Raw genomic sequence first — 19011 nt, 5'->3', positions numbered from 1 at the left:
GAGTGCGTGTGCGTGCAGGAGGGGGAGGGGCAGAGGGGGAGAGAGAGAGAGAGAGAGAGAGAATCCTCAAGCAGACTGCCCGCTGAGCGCAGAGCGAGACACAGGGCTCCATCCCAGGACCCCAAGATCATGACCTGAGCCGAAACCAAGAGTCGGCTGCTCAACCGACTGAGCCATCAGGCGCCCCTCTGGTGTCATCTTTGATGGTCTGGTTTCCTCGGGTGCAGAGCAAAGCCAAAGTGACCCCAGGCCCTGCCTTCTGTAGTCAGGCAGTGTTCCCCGGGCCCTGAGGAGTCCTGGCAGCCCCTCCATGTGGCCTCTGTGGAGGGGAGGGCAAAGGGGGTGGGTTCTGGGGCTCTGGTCCTAAATTCCTCTTCTGGCTTGTCTCTGGTCTGGTTTTCTTATCTGCTAAGCATCAACACAGGCTTGGGTTGGAATACTGCTAACCGCAACAAGTCCCAGCTTCTTCTGTAAGCAAACAGCATTCCTGAGGTGGGGAGGAAGGGGGCCTATCCTCCCAGTCCTCAGCAGCTTCTGCCTCCTGGGCTCTGGGCGCTGGGAGGACCCTCCCCTTCCCCCTCCCTCCTCCCCCACCTCGGCATCCTGGGGAGAATGAGCACCTTAGGGTGGACTACTGCTGTAAGTTTGGCCCTGGGTGGTAGAGTGCCAGTTCCTCCCTGTAGATGATTGTTCTAATAGCCCCCATGTTTATGCAGGGCGGCTCCTGTGGTCCATTATCTTGTTCGAGCCTGATAGCCGAGCAGCTGGTCAGTGCCAAGCCAGACTCAAATTCAGCTCTTCTGCCCAAGGCCTCATGCACATCCCGCCAGACCAGCATTTCCAGGCCAGTACTGTGCAGGATAGCCCAGGGTGCTTAGCCTAATGGACAAAGTGCAGTGGGCTTCCTTGACTGCAGGCTCAGAGCATTTCCTAGGCAGGAGGGCCACGGGGAGGCAGGTTTCCAACCTCCTTTGGCCGTGGAACCCTTTTCCTTCGTGCTAAATTACTAGTTGGGAGACAGCGTGCTGTGTGCCATGTTGTTCTCTGCGGACCCGTGTAACATGGAGAAAGAGTCACCGAACTTCTGGAAGCTTTGTTCAGAGGCCCCAGGTGTCATTGTAGAGAAGGATTAGGGTTAATTAGGTCAGGAGGACGAGATCTGGAAGTTCTTATTCAGTGTCCAAGTCTTTCCTGGCAATTTGAGTTACAACTCCTCTGATACAGATTTTTCCCTCACTCTAAAGCTAGGAAATTGGGCGCCTGGGTGGCTCAGTTGGTTAAGCGTCTGCCTGGGATCGAGCCCCGCATCATGCTCATTGCTCAGCGGGGAGTCTGCTTCTCCCTCGCCCTGCCACTCCCCCTGCTTGCGCTTGCTCTCTCTCTCTGTCAAATAAATAAATACAATCTTAAAAAAAGGGGCGCCTGGGTGGCTCAGTCGGTTAAGCGACTGCCTTCGGCTCGGGCCATGATCCTGGAGTCCCGGGATCGAGTCCCGCGTCGGGCTCCCTGCTCAGCGGGGAGTCTGCTTCTCCCTCTGACCCTCCTCCCTCTCATGCTCTCTGTCTCTCATTCTCTCTCTCGCAAATAAAAAAGAAAAAAAAAAAAAATAAAATAAAGCTAGGAAATTGCGGCGTGAACAGCTTCAAGGTTACAAGGAATTGAGTGGGGGATTCAAATCCGAGTCGGAGTGACTCCAAATTTATACCCATTCCATTTGATCACAGTGAATTACAAACTTATCTTGGGATTTGCAGAATCAGTGCTCTGTATCGCCGTGGTTTTTCCAAGTTCCATCTGTCTGTTCAGAGTTGGTACCAAAATCGGTGTCCGCAGCACTTGCTTAGCAGATGCGGACCGAGGGCTCCAGGAGAGGCAGGAAGGGCAGTCTGAGGCCTTTTCATGGGTCCCGACAAGGGCAGAGGCCACGCTACACCAGCCAAGGTCCTTTCTGGTGTGTCTGGTGGTAGATGGTGGGTACCTCCACCTTGGTTAGTCAGGAGGTGCTAGAAGGTTCCAGAAAACTGAGCACCTTATGCAAAGCTTCTTGGGGGCCAATAAATTATTTTCACTCCTGTTTCTCCCTGTGGATTGAAAGCCCCACTATGCTCTCTTTCCCTTCTTGTTTTGGGGATATAAGAACTAGTCCATAAATGCCAGTTAAGTGGCTGTGAGCCTTGTGGGTGCTCCCAGCTTGGGTCTCCTTGTTCCCGTCCTCTCTCGAACCCTGTGGCCCTCTGCACAGCTCAAGGCGATTTTCCAGCTTCTTAGAAAGCTTCCCCATTACTCCTTCCTTCTCTTTGCCATGTTCCACATACATTCATTCAGGGAACTTTAACTGAGCACCTGCTGGGGTCAGGCATTGTGCTAGACATTTGAAATCGAGGACATGAGTGAGACCTGTGTCCTGTGCTCAGATGAAACTGCTGTTTGATTACTCACGGGAAGTCCTTTTGTAGCTATCCAGGAGGGCCTTCCGGAGGAGGACATTGGAGTTGAACTTTGAGAGAGGGCTCCTGGTGCAGAGAAGGAGGCGGCATGAGCAGAGGGGGCTGTGAACAGGACGCAGTTATGAGGCCGGGCCAGAGCATGGAGGAGATTGATGGGTAGGGTCGCGAAGGGCCTGTTCACCATGAAAAAGATGATTAGATTTTATTCTGGAGAAGATGTGGAGCCATTGAACTGTTTCGAACTGGCGAGTAATTGTCAATAAAATAGGATATGGCACGCACAGAAACTCAGCAGGGGGTCTGGATTGGAAGGAGGTAGAAGACTCTGGGGAAGGCCAGGAAGGAGGCAGGCTATGCAGTCTAGAAAGGAGGGGGTGCAGTCCTGGAGCAGGGCACTGGCCGTGAGAATGACAGAGGGCTTTGCTGATCCACCAGGAGTTTACAGTGACGGTCTTGGGTGACCAGACAGACGGGGTCTTGATGGAGACCCAGAAGAGAGCGCAGGTTTGGGGGAGTTCAGGTGTGATGGTGCTCGTGGGTTCTCCAGGTGGAGACATCGACTGGTAGGCACTCAGATATATTCGCAGGGGTTTGCAGGAGATTTCTGGCTGGGATACATTTATGGGTATCGTCCCTGGGACTAATCCTGATGTGTCAGAACCTTTCAATAAATGGCAGTTGATGGAATTCCCAGGCTGTGGGGTGAGCCAGCACAGCCAGGGGAGCACCCCCCCGCCCCCCCCAGCATGGCTGCCTGCCTGCCTTCCGTGGTTCACCCGGATCTCTTCATGCTGGCCAGCTAGGTTGTGCATCACCAGCCGAGCGGCTGTGTTGGAGTTTCTGGAGATTCGTGCCCTGCCTGGGGAGGCACATTAGCCCCCTTTGCCTGATTTTTTCTTTTTTTTTTTTTTTTTAATTGGGACTTTCAGGAATCTTTAGAGAACAGTCCGGTAGTGGGCTCAGGTCAGATCCCTTAAAATAACAGTGCATTGTAGGGACAGTCACTCCTTGGTGATAGTGCCATCCATAGTGGGTGGGGCCCACTATGTGGGTCCTGGGAATCACTTTTCACTGGGCAACTTCTGTTTTTAGAAGTGTGCACTTTGGGCACCTGGGTGGCTCAGTTGGTTAAGCGACTGCCTTCGGCTCAGGTCATGATCCTGGAGTCCCTGGATCGAGTCCTGCATCGGGCTCCCTGCTCAGCGGGGAGTCTGCTTCTCCCTCTGACCCTCCCCCGTCTCGTGCTCTATCTCATTCTCTCTCTCAAATAAATAAATAAAATCTTAAAAAAAAAAAAAAAAAAAAGAACGCACTTTGGACTCCGGAGAGGGTTTACTAAGCTGAAGTCTGGCTTCTGTGCAGTATTTACTCCTGCGACACCCCTTAAATTCGTGCTTCTCAACTGGGGGCCATTTTGCTCCCCTAGTCCCCATCTTCGGCAGTGTCTGGAGACATTTTTTGTTGTCCCAAATGGGGATGGAATGCACTCTTGTCTAGTGGGTAGAGGCCAGAGATGCTGCTAAATATCCTGCAATACACAGGACAGCCCCCATGACAAAGAATTCCGTGGCCCCAGGTGTTCACAGTGCCGAGGCTGGGGAGCCCTGCCTTAACCCATCACATCATTGTATAGTTCATGAAGAACTGCCCCCTCTTCTCCCTTGGCCTGGTACCACCTCTTCCCCTCCCCAACCAGTACTCTTCCCATCATCTAGGACCCAGTTTACATCTCATCCCTTCCATGAACCTCCTGCCGCTTTGAGTTTTGCATTGACTTACCCCTTCCTCTCTGTTCCTGCAGCGAGTGACTCGTTCCTTCGTCTTTCTTCATTGAGTCTTGTGTTGGTGTTGGCTGTTGACATGGTCCTCCCCTCCACAGCGAAGGTTCCACTACGTTATAAACTTCTTGGGTCCTTTGTACCTTTGTCACCGTATTTTTGCACATAGACCCTCAGTATGTATGAGTTCATTGAATCAGTAAATCCTAAGGGGTTTGACAATTTCTATATTACTTCAGCAGCCGCCTTCATAGAACCTCAGGCACCTTGATAGTTTTGCTTAACTCAGAAGCAATGGCTAGAGGGAGAAAGGAGAAGGGACATGTTCCCCTGTGCTCTCTGGGTTGGGGTGGGGATAAAAAAAACAAGCAGAGGAGGTGATGGAGCTGGAAACAGGGCTTCCGGAGTCTGAGCTGAGGTCACCGGGTCTCTGAACTGGGACCTTGGCTCAGAGAACGGAAGTGGCTCACCCGAGGTCAGACAGACCCCTCACCTTTCTTCTAGCGCCAGCAGTCTTTAAGGTGGGAGTGTGAAGAGTCCTTGGTCAAAGCAGCACCAGGAGGTGGGGTTTGCAGCTTCAAGTTGGCATGATTAGTGTCTGTGTCCCTGGTTTGCTTAATGAACCAGGGGGTTCTGGGTTTGTGTTCTCCCCAGAGAGCACCAGAGAGCTCCCAGGGGAGGCAGCTGAGGCAGAAGCCCAGCGGCTCTGAGTTTGAACCTGGGTTTTGTGACCCGTGTGGGCCTCGTTGCCCTCACCTGTGGGGATGGTGAGGACAGAGAGCTGCTTCGGCCCCTCGGACAGGGTAGCTTTGAGATGGGATGGGAGGACCTGAAGCTCCAGGCCCAGAACTTGGACATGGAAGGCATGACATAGACCCTCGTTGTCTAGGAATGGACAAGCTTGCAGTGTTTGGACCAATGATTTGTCCCAGTCAAATAAATTCTGTCTTTAAGGGGCTCGCTGTTTCTTTTCCAAACAGGCACACAAATCAGTAAAAAGAGAACCAAGCGAAGGGTGGGAAGCTGGGAGGGAGAGAGAGGGGTCCTTGGGAAAATAAGGAAGGAGTAAAAGGTCCAAATGGATGTTCGGGGGTGGGGGGCGGGGAAGGGGAGAAGGCAGACAATCAAGGAATTACATTTTGGGTTGAAAGCAGAGGTTTTTGGTCAACCTATTTACTTTCAGTTTCATCATTTCCTGAGAGTCCTAATTTAGCCTCTGGTCGTGTCCTCTCGATTATGGCCTAAAAAGGCAACTACTTGGATTTCTTGGAGTTGGGCTGGCACCCGCAAGCAGCTGGTGTGGAAAGGGCCGGCCTTCACCGGATCTGCTCTCCAATGGGGGAAGCTGCCTTCTTGCTCCTTAACTCTTTGCTGGCCTGCGCGTCCCGCAGATTTCCAGAATTCCCTGAGGTTCCCTGATCCGAACCCCCAAGCGTCTTCCTGCAGACGGTTTTCCTAGGGCTGGTGTCGCAGCTGCCACATGGGCGTGCTGCTCACGTGGCCATGCATACCAGTCAACCCTCTTGGAAGGCATTTTGATAATACTTCTCAAGGCCATAAAAATGTCTGGATGTTCCTTTGTTCCAGTAACTCCACTTCTGGGAATTTATCTCAAGGTGGCCCACCATATAAGGAAAAAAAACCTAGTTAAGTGGTGGGTTCCCCCCCCCCAAATCACTTTGGAATATTATGCAGCCATTAAAAGTGTTTCCCAAGGAGGCCTTGGAGTCAGGAGTCCTGAATATGAGTCGTCGCTTCTCCAGGTGTGTGACTGAGTGGGATCACTTCCCTCTCAGAGCCTCTCTATCTTTAGCTGGAAAGTGAAGTGTTTGGATGAAAATGATCAAAAAGCAAACTCTGTGGCCCTATGGGGAAACAGTCACAATAAATAGGAAAAATCCACAACGTGAAACCCCATGCTCTGCCTATGATCATTAAAAATCTCAAGGGTTTTCTATGAACAAGGACTAGAAGGACCATAAAAAAAGAGAAAACTGATTTTAGGGGGAGGGTCTCAGGAATTTATGGGGATATTTTTCTTTCATTTTGAAAACTATTTGAGAGAGAGAGAGAAAGCACGAGCAGGGGGAGGAGCAGAGGGAGAAGCAGGCTCCCCGCTGAGCGGGGAGCCCAACTTGGGGCTCGATCCCAGGACCCCCGGGATCGGGACCCTAGCCGAAGGCAGACGCTGAACTGACTGCACCACCCAGGCGCCCCTCATTTTGAAAACTTTTATATTATATAAAGTTTTTAAAAAATTTTTATTTTAGGGGCGCCTGGGTGGCGCAGTCGGTTCAGTGACTGCCTTTGGCTCAGGTCGTGATCCTGGAGTCTAGGATCGAGTCCCACATCAGGCTCCCTGCTCAGCGGGGAGCCTGCTTCTCCCTCTGACCCTCCCCCCTCTCGTGCTCTCTCTCTCATTCTCTCTCTCAAATAAATAAAATCTTTAAAAAAATTTTTTTTTAATTTTATTTAAATTCAGTGAATTAACATGTAGTGCATGACTAGTTTCAGAGGTAGAGTCTAGGGATTCATCGGTTGCATATAACACCCAGCGCTCATCACATCACGTGCCCTCCTGAATGCCCCTCCCCCAGCCACCGCATCCCCCTCCCCTCAGTTTATTCCCTGGAGTGAAGAATCTCTTACGGTTTGTCTCCCTCTCTGATTTTGTCTTCTTTTGCGCAAAGTGTCAGGCCATTTAGCATGGTCCCAGGCCAGGGAGGGGAAAAGTGGCTGCTGCCTCGCTAGCGTCCCTTCCCTGATGCCCCCTTTCATTTCTGACAGCGCTGGACCGTGACGGCTTACTCCATCTGCACCGCTGGCAGCCCCGTGGGCGCACGCACACGAGTCCGCGGCCACCAGGGCCCAGGGGCCTCCCCCCGACTCAGGCGGACCCCGGAGGGTGTTCCCGTCTGTGCTGGTGGGAGGGCTTTAATACACCCCATTGTTCATGGTGACCTCCGTGCCCCGCCCCGCCTCATCCAACCCACGTATTGATCTTGGCGCCGCTGCTAACCCACGTCATTCCAGCAGAGCTGCTGACACCAGAGAGCTCTGTCCTTGGCCTGGCCGGACAGGGCTCAGCGGGGTTTAATGAAAAGTTCTGCTCAGAGAGGGGCAGGGAGGTGAGCAGGGATGCACGCCCTAGGCCTACCATGCATGGGAGCCTTGGCAGCCCCTGGAGGCAGAGAAGGGTGTAGCCCTCTGTGTTGGCCCAGCCCTGAGGGGTCACAGTCTGACCCCCCCCTTCCAGGAAGCGCAGACCCCAGGTCTCATCAGGGGTAGACTGGCCTGGAAGGAGGGCAGAGCGAGGCGCCAGGTGGACTTGTCCCCCGCCAACAGCTGCTGTGTTCATGGCCCCCCAGCGCCCAGCCGCACGTGCATTTCCCAGGGCGGCCGGGTGCCCAGTGCCTGCAGCGCAGAGGGAGCCGCTGTGCCGCCGAGCTGCCCAGCCACCAGATGGCTGCTTTGGGTGGGTCCCCCTAGGGCTGCTGTTGTTGGGACGAAGTGAGTCCGATGAGGCCGGAAGTCCTTGCAGCCTCGCCACTGGGCAGCTCTCGTGGACAGTAGCAGGCCACGGAGTGAGAAAGTTCCACCGCGCTCTGCTTTTTGAACCGGCCACGCGGTCCATGCTGGGAAGGCTCACTCAGCCTCCCCGCCTGCCTGACAGCACTCAGTAAATGTGTGTTGAACGCTGTGGAACGTATTCCCCACACTCCCCGTGTCCCACTCAATGTGTCGGCCGAGTCTGACCCGGCTCCAGTGCCAGTCTGACTTGTTCCGTGGGACCCCAGCACATGTGTGCCAGGGAGAGCCCAGACTGGGGGGCCCAGCGATCTGGGTTAGAGCCCTGCACTGTGACTGGACTGGGCGACTCTGTGCAAGTAACTTGCCCTCTCTGAGCCTGTTTCCTCATTTATAAGTTGGGGATAATAAAAGATCTTTTGCAGGGTGATTGATGGTCCAGTGGGGTTGATGCTGGTAGGTTACCTGATGACTATCCCCTTTCCCTCCTCTTGGAGGGATCTTGTAAAGGGCAGGTGATATCCTTGGGTGTCTTCATTGGCTGGAGTAGTAGAACTCATAACCAGCAGGGGACTTAGGGATTTGGGGGGACAGGGTTCACGTGAATCCCTTTTCGCATGTTGATGGGAGATTGTCTTGTCCGTTTTGGGTTTGAAGTTTGCAAAAAGGTTCAGAACCAGCAGCCTGTGAAGCCCTGTGCTCTGTTATTCTTCCAAGTCCTCAAGCAGGGCAGTGGCACGATGATGGGGAGACTGGTTTCGGGAGCCTGGGTCCTAGGACTGAGGAGGCTGCCTGGCCAGTTAGTGGTCAGATGGATGGCAGAGAGGGAGAGGGCAGCTAGTATGTACTCTGGCAGAGGAAAGCCTTCCAGTTGCTTGAATGGCCTAGTGGGCATGGGAGCCGGGATAGCTGGAAGTAAGCCGGCGTGGCTTGGGGTCTGCAGACTGCCGGGACCCCAGCCCCACAACAGAAGATGAGGCCAGGCCGTCCCTTCCTGCCTTGTGGACTGCTGCTTTCTCTCAGGGGGTGGTCCTTGCAGGTGAATGATGCCCCTGGTCCCCCAAGAGGGGCTGCTAGGGTTTGCTTGGCTGGGAATGTAAACAAAGCCACCAGCTGAGGTTGCTGGGGAGGCTGCCAGGCTCTGTTCCATGGACTTGCCTTCCCTCCTGTGGGGGTGGGGGGAGGCGAGCGAGCAGATTTCCTGGAAAACAGCCCCTCTCCTGGAACATGTCCAGGGGAGCCCCTTAGTCTTGATCTGGAAAGCATTTAATGAGCCCAGATAAGAAGGCCTGGGCAGCCCAGACTTTTCCTTTTGTTCTGTCCCTCCCAAACCTCCAGCCTCCTTGGTACCCAAGTCCCTGTTGGAATCTGGAAGCGTGAAAGCCTGTGTGACTCTGGATTTGGATCTGGGGTCCTCCTGGCCTCCCGGGCCTGGAGAGGGGGTCTTGACCTCACAAGGGAAAGGCCTTCCTGCGTTGTGAGCCGGGCAGTGAGCCGCTGGGCTGCTCCTCTGGGCTGTTGGCTGGCTCTGTCTCAGACCATGGTTTCAAAGTCCTGCGCCCTGTTTACCTAAACCAGCTGTCCTCCCAGCAGGTCCCGGCCTGAGCCTTTGAGCAGGAATAAGCACTGTGGTTATCCTATGGAAGGGCCACGGGACCAGGAGTCCCGAGTCCCCCCTGGGCAACCACACACAGTTACAACGAGGATTTTTTTTTTAAGATTTTTATTTATTTGAGAGAAAGAGAGCGAGAGCGAGCGAGAGAGAGCATGATCAGGGCCAGAGGCAGAGGGAGAGGGAGAAGCAGCCTCCCCGAGGAGCAGGAAGCCCAATGTGGGGCTCGATCCCAGGACCCTAAGATCATGACCTGAGCCGAAGGCAGACATTTAACCGACTGAGCCACCCAGGCATCCTGAGGATCTTTTTTTTAAGATTCCATTTATTTACTTGAGAGAGAGAGAGACAGCAAGAGAGAGCATGAGCGGGGAAGAGAGGGAGAAGCAGGCTCCCCACTGAGCAGGGAGCCCCACTCGGGGCCTGATCCCAGGACCCTGGGATGGTGACTTGAGCTGAAGGCAGACGCTTAGCTGACTGAGCCACCCAGGCGTCCCACCGAAGATCTTTTGAGATAGCAAAGTGCATGTGAAAGCATTTCATAAACCATTAAACCACACAGGTGTAAGGGATTATTATTTCATCCTCTTTATTTTGCAAATGAGTTTTGAAAAAAGCAGACACACCTGTGCTTAAGTTCTCCTGGACACGGATTTGAGGGTTGCCTTTCGCATTAGTGGCCCAGAAGGGAAGCACTCTTAGAGTTCATGATGTTTCAAATCTTTTGCCTTTTACAGTTCATGATGTTTCCTGGAGCCTGACTTCTTTTCTTCTCGCCTTATTTCTTTGGGCTGTATTATCAAGATGGAATTAGCATCTCTTGGGAACATATTGGTGTGTTGGTTTTTTTTTTTTTTTTTCCCCTCTTGGTTGACTCCTTGAAATAAAGCCTTTTAAACTGGCAACTTCCCCTGTGCGCGGTTTTAGTTCGTTGACTTTTTTGGGGGGCTAATTAGAAACTTGCTTTTGTTGGAAGTCCTCTTAAAGTGTGTGTTCTCTTTCCTGCCTCAGCGTGTGTAGCGTGGTGACTGTAGTTACATCTGTCTTTGAGACTCGAATTAGGCTCATCATTTGGCACCACGGTAGTTTTTTTTTTTTTTTTTTAAGATTTTATTTATTTATTTGACAGAGAGAGAGACAGCGAGAGAGGGAACACAAGCAGGGGGAGTGGGAGAGGGAGAAAGAAGCAGGCTTCCCGCTGAGCAGGGAGCCCGATGTGGGGCTTGATCCGAGGACCCTGGGATCATGACCTGAGCCGAAGGCAGACGCTTAACGACTGAGCCACCCAGGCGCCCCGGCACCACGGTAGTTTATAGATTAGTTTGATTGTGGATGGATCCTAGGATCTACCTTCCCGTGAATTTCTGACAATCTCTGATGACAGCTTGTTGTTTCAGTCATGTACATCTTTTCCCCCAAAATGGAGAGCGGGAAGATTCTGGCAGCCATGCAGCCGGGTTTTAGAAGTTTTGCTCTACTCCACTGCTGCACTGTTTGCTGAGGTCAGAGGGGTTCAGTGGGCCTTCGCCTCTGAGGTCGTTGTGTCTCACTTCTCGCCCTGGTTTCTCCCGTAGGTCCTGGCTGTGAATCGCCATGGCGCAGCAAGCTGCCGATAAGTATCTCTATGTGGATAAAAACTTCATCAATAACCCCCTGGCCCAGGCCGACTGGGCTGCCAAGAAGCTGGTATGGGTGCCTTCCGACAAGAGTGGCTTCGAGCCCGCCAGCCTCAAGGAGGAGGTGGGCGAGGAGGCTATCGTGGAGCTGGTGGAGAACGGGAAGAAGGTGAAGGTGAACAAGGATGACATCCAGAAGATGAACCCGCCCAAGTTCTCCAAGGTGGAGGACATGGCAGAGCTCACTTGCCTCAATGAAGCCTCCGTGTTGCACAACCTCAAGGAGCGCTACTACTCAGGGCTCATCTACGTAAGTGGGGCCTGGGGCTGGAGGCGGGAACCCTGGCTCTGTCCCGTCCCCCTCGCCTGCCTGGGCGCTCGTGCTCTGGGAGAGTAGGGGGCTTGAAGAAAGCTGGGGTGACATCCTCGAACTTCGGCAAGCTAGCTTCCTCACGGAATGTTCTGTTTTTTCTCTGCATAGCCAAAAACACACCAGGAAACCTGTTTTAGATCGCATGGAGGGAGAATATTATGGTGTGCGTGGGCTGTGCCCACCCACGGGCCTTGGTCCTCAGTCTTGGTGGAGATAGGAAGGGTAGTTCTTTCTGAAGCGAGGGATGCCATGTCCTGGTTTCCCACCTCGTTCCTCCTGCACCACCTGTCCTCTTCCCCCTCCTCTTTTGCCCAGTGTCTTTTTTAGACTCTCTGCCATCTTGTTCTTTTTAGAGGCCTGTCAGCGTGCCTTTGCTTCCCCAGGGAGTGCGCTTTGAGCAGAGACGAGCATCGAGAACAAGACTTGAACCCTCAATTCTGGTGCCAGGCTTAGCAGCCCAGAATGGCACGTGTAAGGCCCAGAGCATGCAGAGGAGAAGGAGCGGCCCTTTCTGGCAGCCATGCAGCCGGGTTTTAGAAGTTTTGCTCTACTCTTGCTGCACTGTTTGGGCCACCTTTGCAGAAAGACCGCTCATCCCCGTTTTAGAAAACGTCAGGAGAGGAGTGTTTTCCTATCTCCTGTGTAATAGGCTCCACAATCTTAATGGTCCTAGGGTCACAGAGTTCTTTCTAATTCTTATTTCTTCTGCTCAGTTCCAAGATATTTCCTTCTAGTTTCATCTCAGGTAGGGAAGAAATATCTGGCTCTTATTATTCCTAAAATAGCTCCTTGTTTAAATATGCTGTTATATTCACCTTGGCCTTCTTGGTCTTGGAGCTGAATAAAACATTTCTCGAAATGTGTTTGAATTGGAGGAAGAAAACATCTCAAGAGTTTTATAACCCTCTTAATGGGAAGACCAAGCCTCGGACCCAGGGGTTGGCTCATGATCACACACGTAATAAAAGGACGTGCTGGGCTTATCCTGGTACAGGGATGGTGAGGGGCCCCCAAAGAGTCAGCCATTTTATTTTCTGTACAATCTCAGGCCGACGTCAGCACACGTTTCCACAGGGCCCTTCCCCACCATACTGGACTGGTACTTCTGAGTGCCCTGCAATGTGCCAAAGTCCTCTGTGGAGCCACGGCCCATCTTGGATTGTCCAGAGCTCCTGACCGGGCGGATTGCATGCCAGCGCTGTGTTACTTTGCTCATTGCTAAATTGGTCCATGATAACGAGGTTCTTGTTTCCTGCCACTGATGACCTCCCTTTGGGGATGAGCCTGATTAGTCAGGACCTACCAGTAAGGACGTACACAGAATGGTCTTTCTGGAAGAGTCGTTCTTTGTGGACCAGCTTAGTCCGGCCTGCTGATATGGCAGGTGGGGAGAGCTGAGGCCCAGAGAGGGCCAGAACCCAGCGCAGGGTCAGCCTGAGACTGGAGCTCGGGTTTCTTGACCCTCAGCCTGGCTCTCTCTTTCTTGGTGAGAGCACTGTTTGGACAAAATTAAAAGCCTCTGTCCCTAGAGATCTTGACCACTGAAATTCAGAATTTGGTGACTTGCAGGAAAGCAGGGGGCCTGGAAGGAAGCATTGTTTGTCTGTTGGGGCAGCTGGAAGCCGAGTCCCATTGTCTGGGAGTGGGACACCCCCTCGGCAGGGTCCATAGCTCATTGTACCCACCCTGCTGTGCCCTGGAGCCGACATGGGCTCTGCTCACAGAGGCAGAGCGGTGAAGGGCATGGGAGGTGGAGCCTCCAGGACCTGGTTCAGATCCTTTCCCGGCCACACGACGAGGCCACAAGGAGCCTCACTTCCTCCCAGGTGAGACGTGTGCAAGCACCAGCCCACATCTGCTTCACGGCAGGGCTGGGCTCCGTAGCTGTTGATGTTCTTAGTGAAGGTAGCTGGTCCTCTGCGTGGCCTTCACTGGTGTCTCTGTTCAGCTTGTGTCCAGCTAGGGATTTGCTGAGTGTGACACACGCTGGGGGGCCTGCAGTGGCCTGTATCAGCTGGCTGCAGTCTGCTCTCCCACAAGGGGAAATGTTAGTGAAGTGCGTTCAATGTTAGTGGCTTCATCTTTCCTCTGAAAGCGTGGGTTTTACTCTGGAGGCAGGCAGAACTCTTTGGTTGGAGGCATTCATTCCTGTTTCTGTCACCTCCCGTGTGCAGTTCCTCCTGCCTCAGACTAGCCTCCTTCCTAAGTATCTTCCCCAGAAGGGAAGTCAATTGTCTCTGCAATTGCCCTAATGGGGACCCCAGCAGGTGCAGAGCTGTGGAGGGGGGGAGCGGGGAGCAAAGCCACTGGGCAGGGGTTGCTGCCTCATTCACGGTCCACCTCTCTCTGCACACGACGTTCCAAATTGCGACCCGGGAGCCTTTGTGCAGTGTGTTTGCCTGGTGTTGTGGGCGGTGTGGCTAATCCTGAGCCACAGCTGCTCTGTCTGTTCCCCGGGGGGTGAGGCCTTGGGATAGGGGGCGGCTGGGCACAAAGAGCCTCTGTGGCCCATGAATGGAGCAGCTCCCTGGCGTGGCCATGGGGGGAGCAGAGCCACTTGCTCTGTGTCTGCACGTCCACGAGCATCCAGAGGGAGGCTCGAGGGCAGGTGTGCATCCTCCCACCTGAGCTGCAGGGCTCACACCTGCTGGTTGGCTGGGATTAGCTCAGAGAACTCTGAAGCTCTATAGAGAGAACCATCCACAGGACCGTCTGCTCACCCAACTGTCAGAAAGCCTTGCCCTAGGAGCCCCCAGTCCCCTTCTGCTCTCACGACCAGCTGTTTGCAAACATCTGGCCCTGAGGCATGCCCTAAAAGTGTGGCCATGTGTCCTTGGCTTTCATCGGGCTGATTTCCTAGAGTGTGGGTTTTCTCAAACCCCAGGAACAGAGCTCAATTGTTTCTGAGCTCCTGGGATGACCTCACTGCTCCCTGGCCTTCTACTTCATCCCGGCAGTCCCACGGAGGGAAAACCAGAAGTCTCCCGCTTTTTTCTCATCTCCCTGTGATACCCGCACTGCAGGTGGCCAACACCGCGTCCCACCTCTTTGCTTCAGAGCTTTCCTGGTCCCTTGTGAAAGAGGAGTTGGAGGGAAAACAAATGGCTGATTATCCCGGTTAGAAAGAAACTCGAGGGCCCCGAGTCCCTGCCTCCCAGCAGAAGAGGCGGCCAAACACACTTGGTCATTTCCAAAACTTGGCGGCTCTTTCCAGCCAGGCCCCTGGAAGTTACTGGGCCCCTCCCAAGTTCTGCTTTTAGTCTTTAAGTTCAGCTTGGGAAGTCCAAGTGCCATAGCCGTTGGCCATGGCTGGGAAGGGCCTTTGACCTCCCGACTGGTCCCCGCCTGGAACCCGCCTTTAGGTTCAGCCACTAGATCCGTCTTCAGCTGGGGCGGGGCCGGAGAGGGGCGGGGCCTGGAAGGGGCGGGGCCGGCACGGTGCGCAGCGCCCCTTAGGTGCCGGCTGCTGTTGGAATGAGGGGCGCCACCATGGGCGGTGAGGTAACGTGATGATGAAAGCAAAAAGACAAGAGTTCAGAGAACTGGCCCCGGACCAGGAAGATGCCTTATGACCTTCAGCTGTCATGACACCAGCTGGCTGCAGGTGTGTGTGAATCATGGCTGCTTCAGGGCCTGTGGCGTATTGTCCTTGGAAGAGGGTGTTAGGGTTGCTCCAGAGGCTTAAACACAGCTGTACCCCCCCAACTGAACACCTGTCACAGGGTTTAAGTTATTGAGGGATTGTCATGTGAATGTCTCTAGAAGATTTGAGGGAGAGAGCTGTCAGTGATATACTAGCCCACAAAAGATCTGGTTGGGTGGGGAGTGCCAGGAGTTTTTCCCAGTCCTGGAAAAGTTGAGGCTGGAATATCTCTATGAGAGTCCTTCAGGGTAGAATACTTTGTGTTTCCGCTCAGTTTGCTTGCTGCAGCCAAATCCTTTTCTCTTTGTGCATCTCACGATGACAGACACATTTCTAATTGTCCTTGGATCGGAGTTTTGTAACTGGACTTCTGCTGTCTGCGAGGCCTGCTATGGGTCTTGCCCGAGGCGCCTGCTTGTTGGCACGCAAAGCTGGCAGCAGTCACGCAGTTGAGGGAGGACCCTCACCAAAGGAGCAGAGCTGGGGGTGGTGCCCCTCCACCTGTAGCAGACGGGGAAGCAGGGAGCGGGGGGCTGCAGGGGCGGGGCTTTCACGTCAGCCCGACTCCGGGTCCTTGGCACAGACACTTTGCCACGAAGTTTGCACACCGCTGAGACTCAAGACTTCCTAACCTGTTTCTGTTTGCTGCTCTTTTCTTTAGACCTATTCAGGCCTGTTCTGTGTGGTCATCAATCCTTATAAGAACCTGCCCATCTACTCCGAAGAGATTGTGGAAATGTACAAGGGCAAGAAGAGGCATGAGATGCCCCCCCACATCTATGCCATCACAGACACCGCCTACAGGAGTATGATGCAAGGTGAGTGCTCGGCCTTCGCCTGCAGCCTCGTGGACACCTTTGCAGGTGCTCATTCACGTTCAGTGTCATGGTCATCTAGGGGCTGGATCAGCGTTCACGGCCCTTGTGGTGGTGCAGTGCATCGCGGAGGTCTCGGAGTCAGTGTGTGAGAGCCAAGACTAATGGCTATCAAAGGACATATTTATATGTTGAGAGAATGTTCTAGAAGCTTTAAAAAATACACTTCCTAATTATCGCCATTTCTCATTCTTGTAAAGACTCTCTGTGCCAGTCCCGTCACTGCCAGGCCCCTTCTTCTGCCAGATACTCCCTTTCCTCCTTGTTTTTCACGTCTTTTCTCTTGCTCCTTCCCCGTAGTCCGGAAACGTGCTTGGGTTTTTCCCATCTTTAAGAAACAGACACTAAATCTCTCCTGGATTCTGCACCCCTGTGGGTTTGTCTCTGCTCTCTCTCATCACAGTGGAGCTTTGCAGAGGAAGTGTCTGCTCCACAGGCCTCCCCATCCTTCTCCAGACTGTCCGACCAAGGTTACCCTCCCTTCTGCGTTGCTAAATCCGTGGTACTCATGTGTTCTTATCTTACCTAACCTCTCCCCAGCGTTGGACAATCTTCACCACTCCTTTTGAAAGCTCTTCCTTCCTGTGTGACCGTCTCTCTGGTTCTCCTGATCTCTGCCCGCCCCTCTGCATGGTTCTCTCCTGCCTCTCCCCTGCCCCCGCACATCTGCCCCTCAAGGTCTCGCTGCTCTCTCTGGTGTTCCTCTGGATGACAGACCCATCCACTCGAGTGGCTTTGCTGGCACATTCCAGCTGAGGACTGGGACTGTTGCCTGATCAGTGCCGGCCCCTTGTCCCTGGCTGCCATTTCTCCAGCCACCCAAGCCCAGAGTCTGGCTTACTCCTCCGCTCTCTGCTCTCTTTTCTCAAGTCCGTCAGCACCGTCTATAGGTTTTATCTCTTTTCATATTTCTGCTCCCCTTACCCCTCTTTTATCCCGTGGCCCTGACCTCAGTTACGGCCTCCAGGGGTGTTCGCCTGCATTGTCGCTGTGACCTCTTAACCTTCACTCTTAATAGAGCCCTCCCTCTACTTTGAGCAGAGGGTCATCTTTCTAGAATGTAAATCTGATCAAACCCCCTGATTTGAAATCTTGGAAAAAAATCTCGAAAAGGCTCCTCATGTCTCCAGAGGTAACCCCTGAACCTGCTAGCAGCGCACAGTGCCCTTTGTTTTTTGTTTGTTTTTTTTTAAAGATTTTATTTATTTGAGAGAGAGAGAATGAGTGAGAGCGAGTACATGAGAGGGGGGAGGGTCAGAGGGAGAAGCAGACTCCCCGCCGAGCAGGGAGCCCGATGTGGGACTCGATCCCGGGACTCCAGGATCATGACCTGAGCCGAAGGCAGTCGCTTAACCAACTGAGCCACCCAGGCACCCCACAGTGCCCTTTGTAATTGGCTTCCTGCCTACCCCTGATTTTGCCGCCACATGGACCTGCTTACATTTCTCTCCCAGGCCTTCCTGGGTCCAGCCGCCTTTCCCATGCTGGCTGCTTGCAGTGCCTGGCAAGTCCCTAATCTCTTGCTAAAGACAAGAACTGAAGCCTGCCTGCCCTCCAGGGAGGATGTCTGGGCTAGATTTGGTGATACCTTATTTGACTTAGGTGTTTACACATTTGTTTTTCTCTCCTAGATGTGAACGGGGCCCATGTTGCCTTTATATTCTCAAGCTCAGCCAGGTGCTTGGCATGTGGTAGCATTTCATGTAATTCCCAGTCAAACCCAACTTCTAGGTGGGGGGCTTGTGCTCACAACATCGTATTGATAGTGGTTTCTCAAATCCTCATACACGTGCATGATTTCGTTCTTTGAACTTTGCAATGAAGCTGGGCAGCTGTAGTCGAGAACCTTGTTGCATTAGCAAACTTTATCCCTGGTGTAGTGGTTTGAAGGGGCGATGAGCGGTCTGTCTCGTACTGTACACACAGCGTTGCGGGGAAGGCATTTCATTGCCAAGCTTGATGAATTATGCAGGACGTACAAGTTTGGCCTAGCCTTTGGCTTCTGTTTATGTCTGAAAATTTCTGGAGGAATCCAGCCCTTTAGTTTTAAAGTAGGATGTCTGTTTCAAAAGTGCTAACTAAAGCAGTCTGGTGGGAGAACATTCTGTGAGATTCCAGAAGAGCCTGAGTCTGTGTCTCTAGAGGTTATGAGTCAGTTTTCTCATAGCTATCTTAATTGGCCTGATACAAGTTCACCCTGGAGTCTTCCTGAGCTCTGTGCTGCTGAATTAGGGCACATTCCTACCCCAGGATCCTGGATTTGAACAGTTTCCGAGCACGCGGGCTTCCTTCACTTTCAGGCAAGCCATTATGGCAAGAACAATGTCGTGACGCAGAGCACAGCACCAGCAATCAGAGTCCTTGGAACTGGACTCCCAGCCTTTCTTCCGACAGGCTGCACGACTGCTTCTTAAAGAGATTTGTCCAATTTTTGTCCAACAACAAAAACAACTTGAGGGGCAAAAGCCAGCGCAGTAGGGTTGGTGGACATTGGAAAAAAGAAGGGGATGAGCAGAGGGCTGGAGCTTTCCTTTGTGTTGACCAGGAAGTCTCGGCTGGAACACAATGGCCTTGATAGGAAGCAGGGAGCTCCCCAAATTATGAGAGCAAGTGGGCGGGTGTTTCATCCTTTGCAGACTAGGGATGGAAATCCGTTGTGGGCCCAGGAAGCCAGAATGATCTGTGCGGGTGCAAGGTCCCCGTAGTTTCTAGCCCTCAGTCCGCGAGTCTTTCCCTCCCCTCTGTGTAATGCTGGACTCGCTGCAGCCCTGAGCCCCCATGGGGACCGACTGAGAACATTTCCAAGTCTCTTCTCGTTGTACACGGCTGACCTGCAAAGCAGTTAGCAACAGCCTTCTTGTTCTTGGAGCAGAGAGGAAGTTAATTAACAGAAGTTGCTCCCATCACGAAAAGAAGGTTCACCAGTAAAGAAAGTTCCAGGGGCGCCTGGGTGGCTCAGTTGGTTAAGCGACTGCCTTCGGCTCAGGTCATGATCCTGGAGTCCCTGGATCGAGTCCCGCATCGGGCTCCCTGCTCGGCAGGGAGTCTGCTTCTCCCTCTCCCACTCCCCCTGCTTGTGTTCCCTCTCTCACTGTGTCTTTCTCTGTCAAATAAATAAATAAAATCTTTAAAAAAAAAA

At 53.1% G+C, this 19011-nt stretch overlaps 1 protein-coding gene across 2 annotated transcripts in view; it reads left to right on the top strand.

Annotated features, from left to right (window-relative positions):
• MYH9 (myosin heavy chain 9) overlaps positions 1 to 19011 on the top strand; it is an 87181-nt gene that overhangs the window by 20540 nt on the left and 47630 nt on the right. For both annotated transcript variants that reach the window (XM_081822398.1, XM_081822399.1), the window contains exons 2-3: positions 10940 to 11291; positions 15659 to 15815. In XM_081822398.1, the coding sequence (XP_081678524.1) occupies positions 10959 to 11291; positions 15659 to 15815 (490 nt within the window). In that variant the 5' untranslated portion in view covers positions 10940 to 10958. The remainder of the gene's footprint in view (positions 1 to 10939; positions 11292 to 15658; positions 15816 to 19011) is intronic.

Source organism: Leptonychotes weddellii, chromosome 5, assembly GCF_054177405.1.
Source record: "Leptonychotes weddellii isolate Sample4059 chromosome 5, ASM5417740v2, whole genome shotgun sequence".
Lineage (NCBI taxonomy): Eukaryota > Metazoa > Chordata > Mammalia > Carnivora > Phocidae > Leptonychotes > Leptonychotes weddellii.
This window is presented reverse-complemented; position numbering and strand designations above follow the sequence as displayed.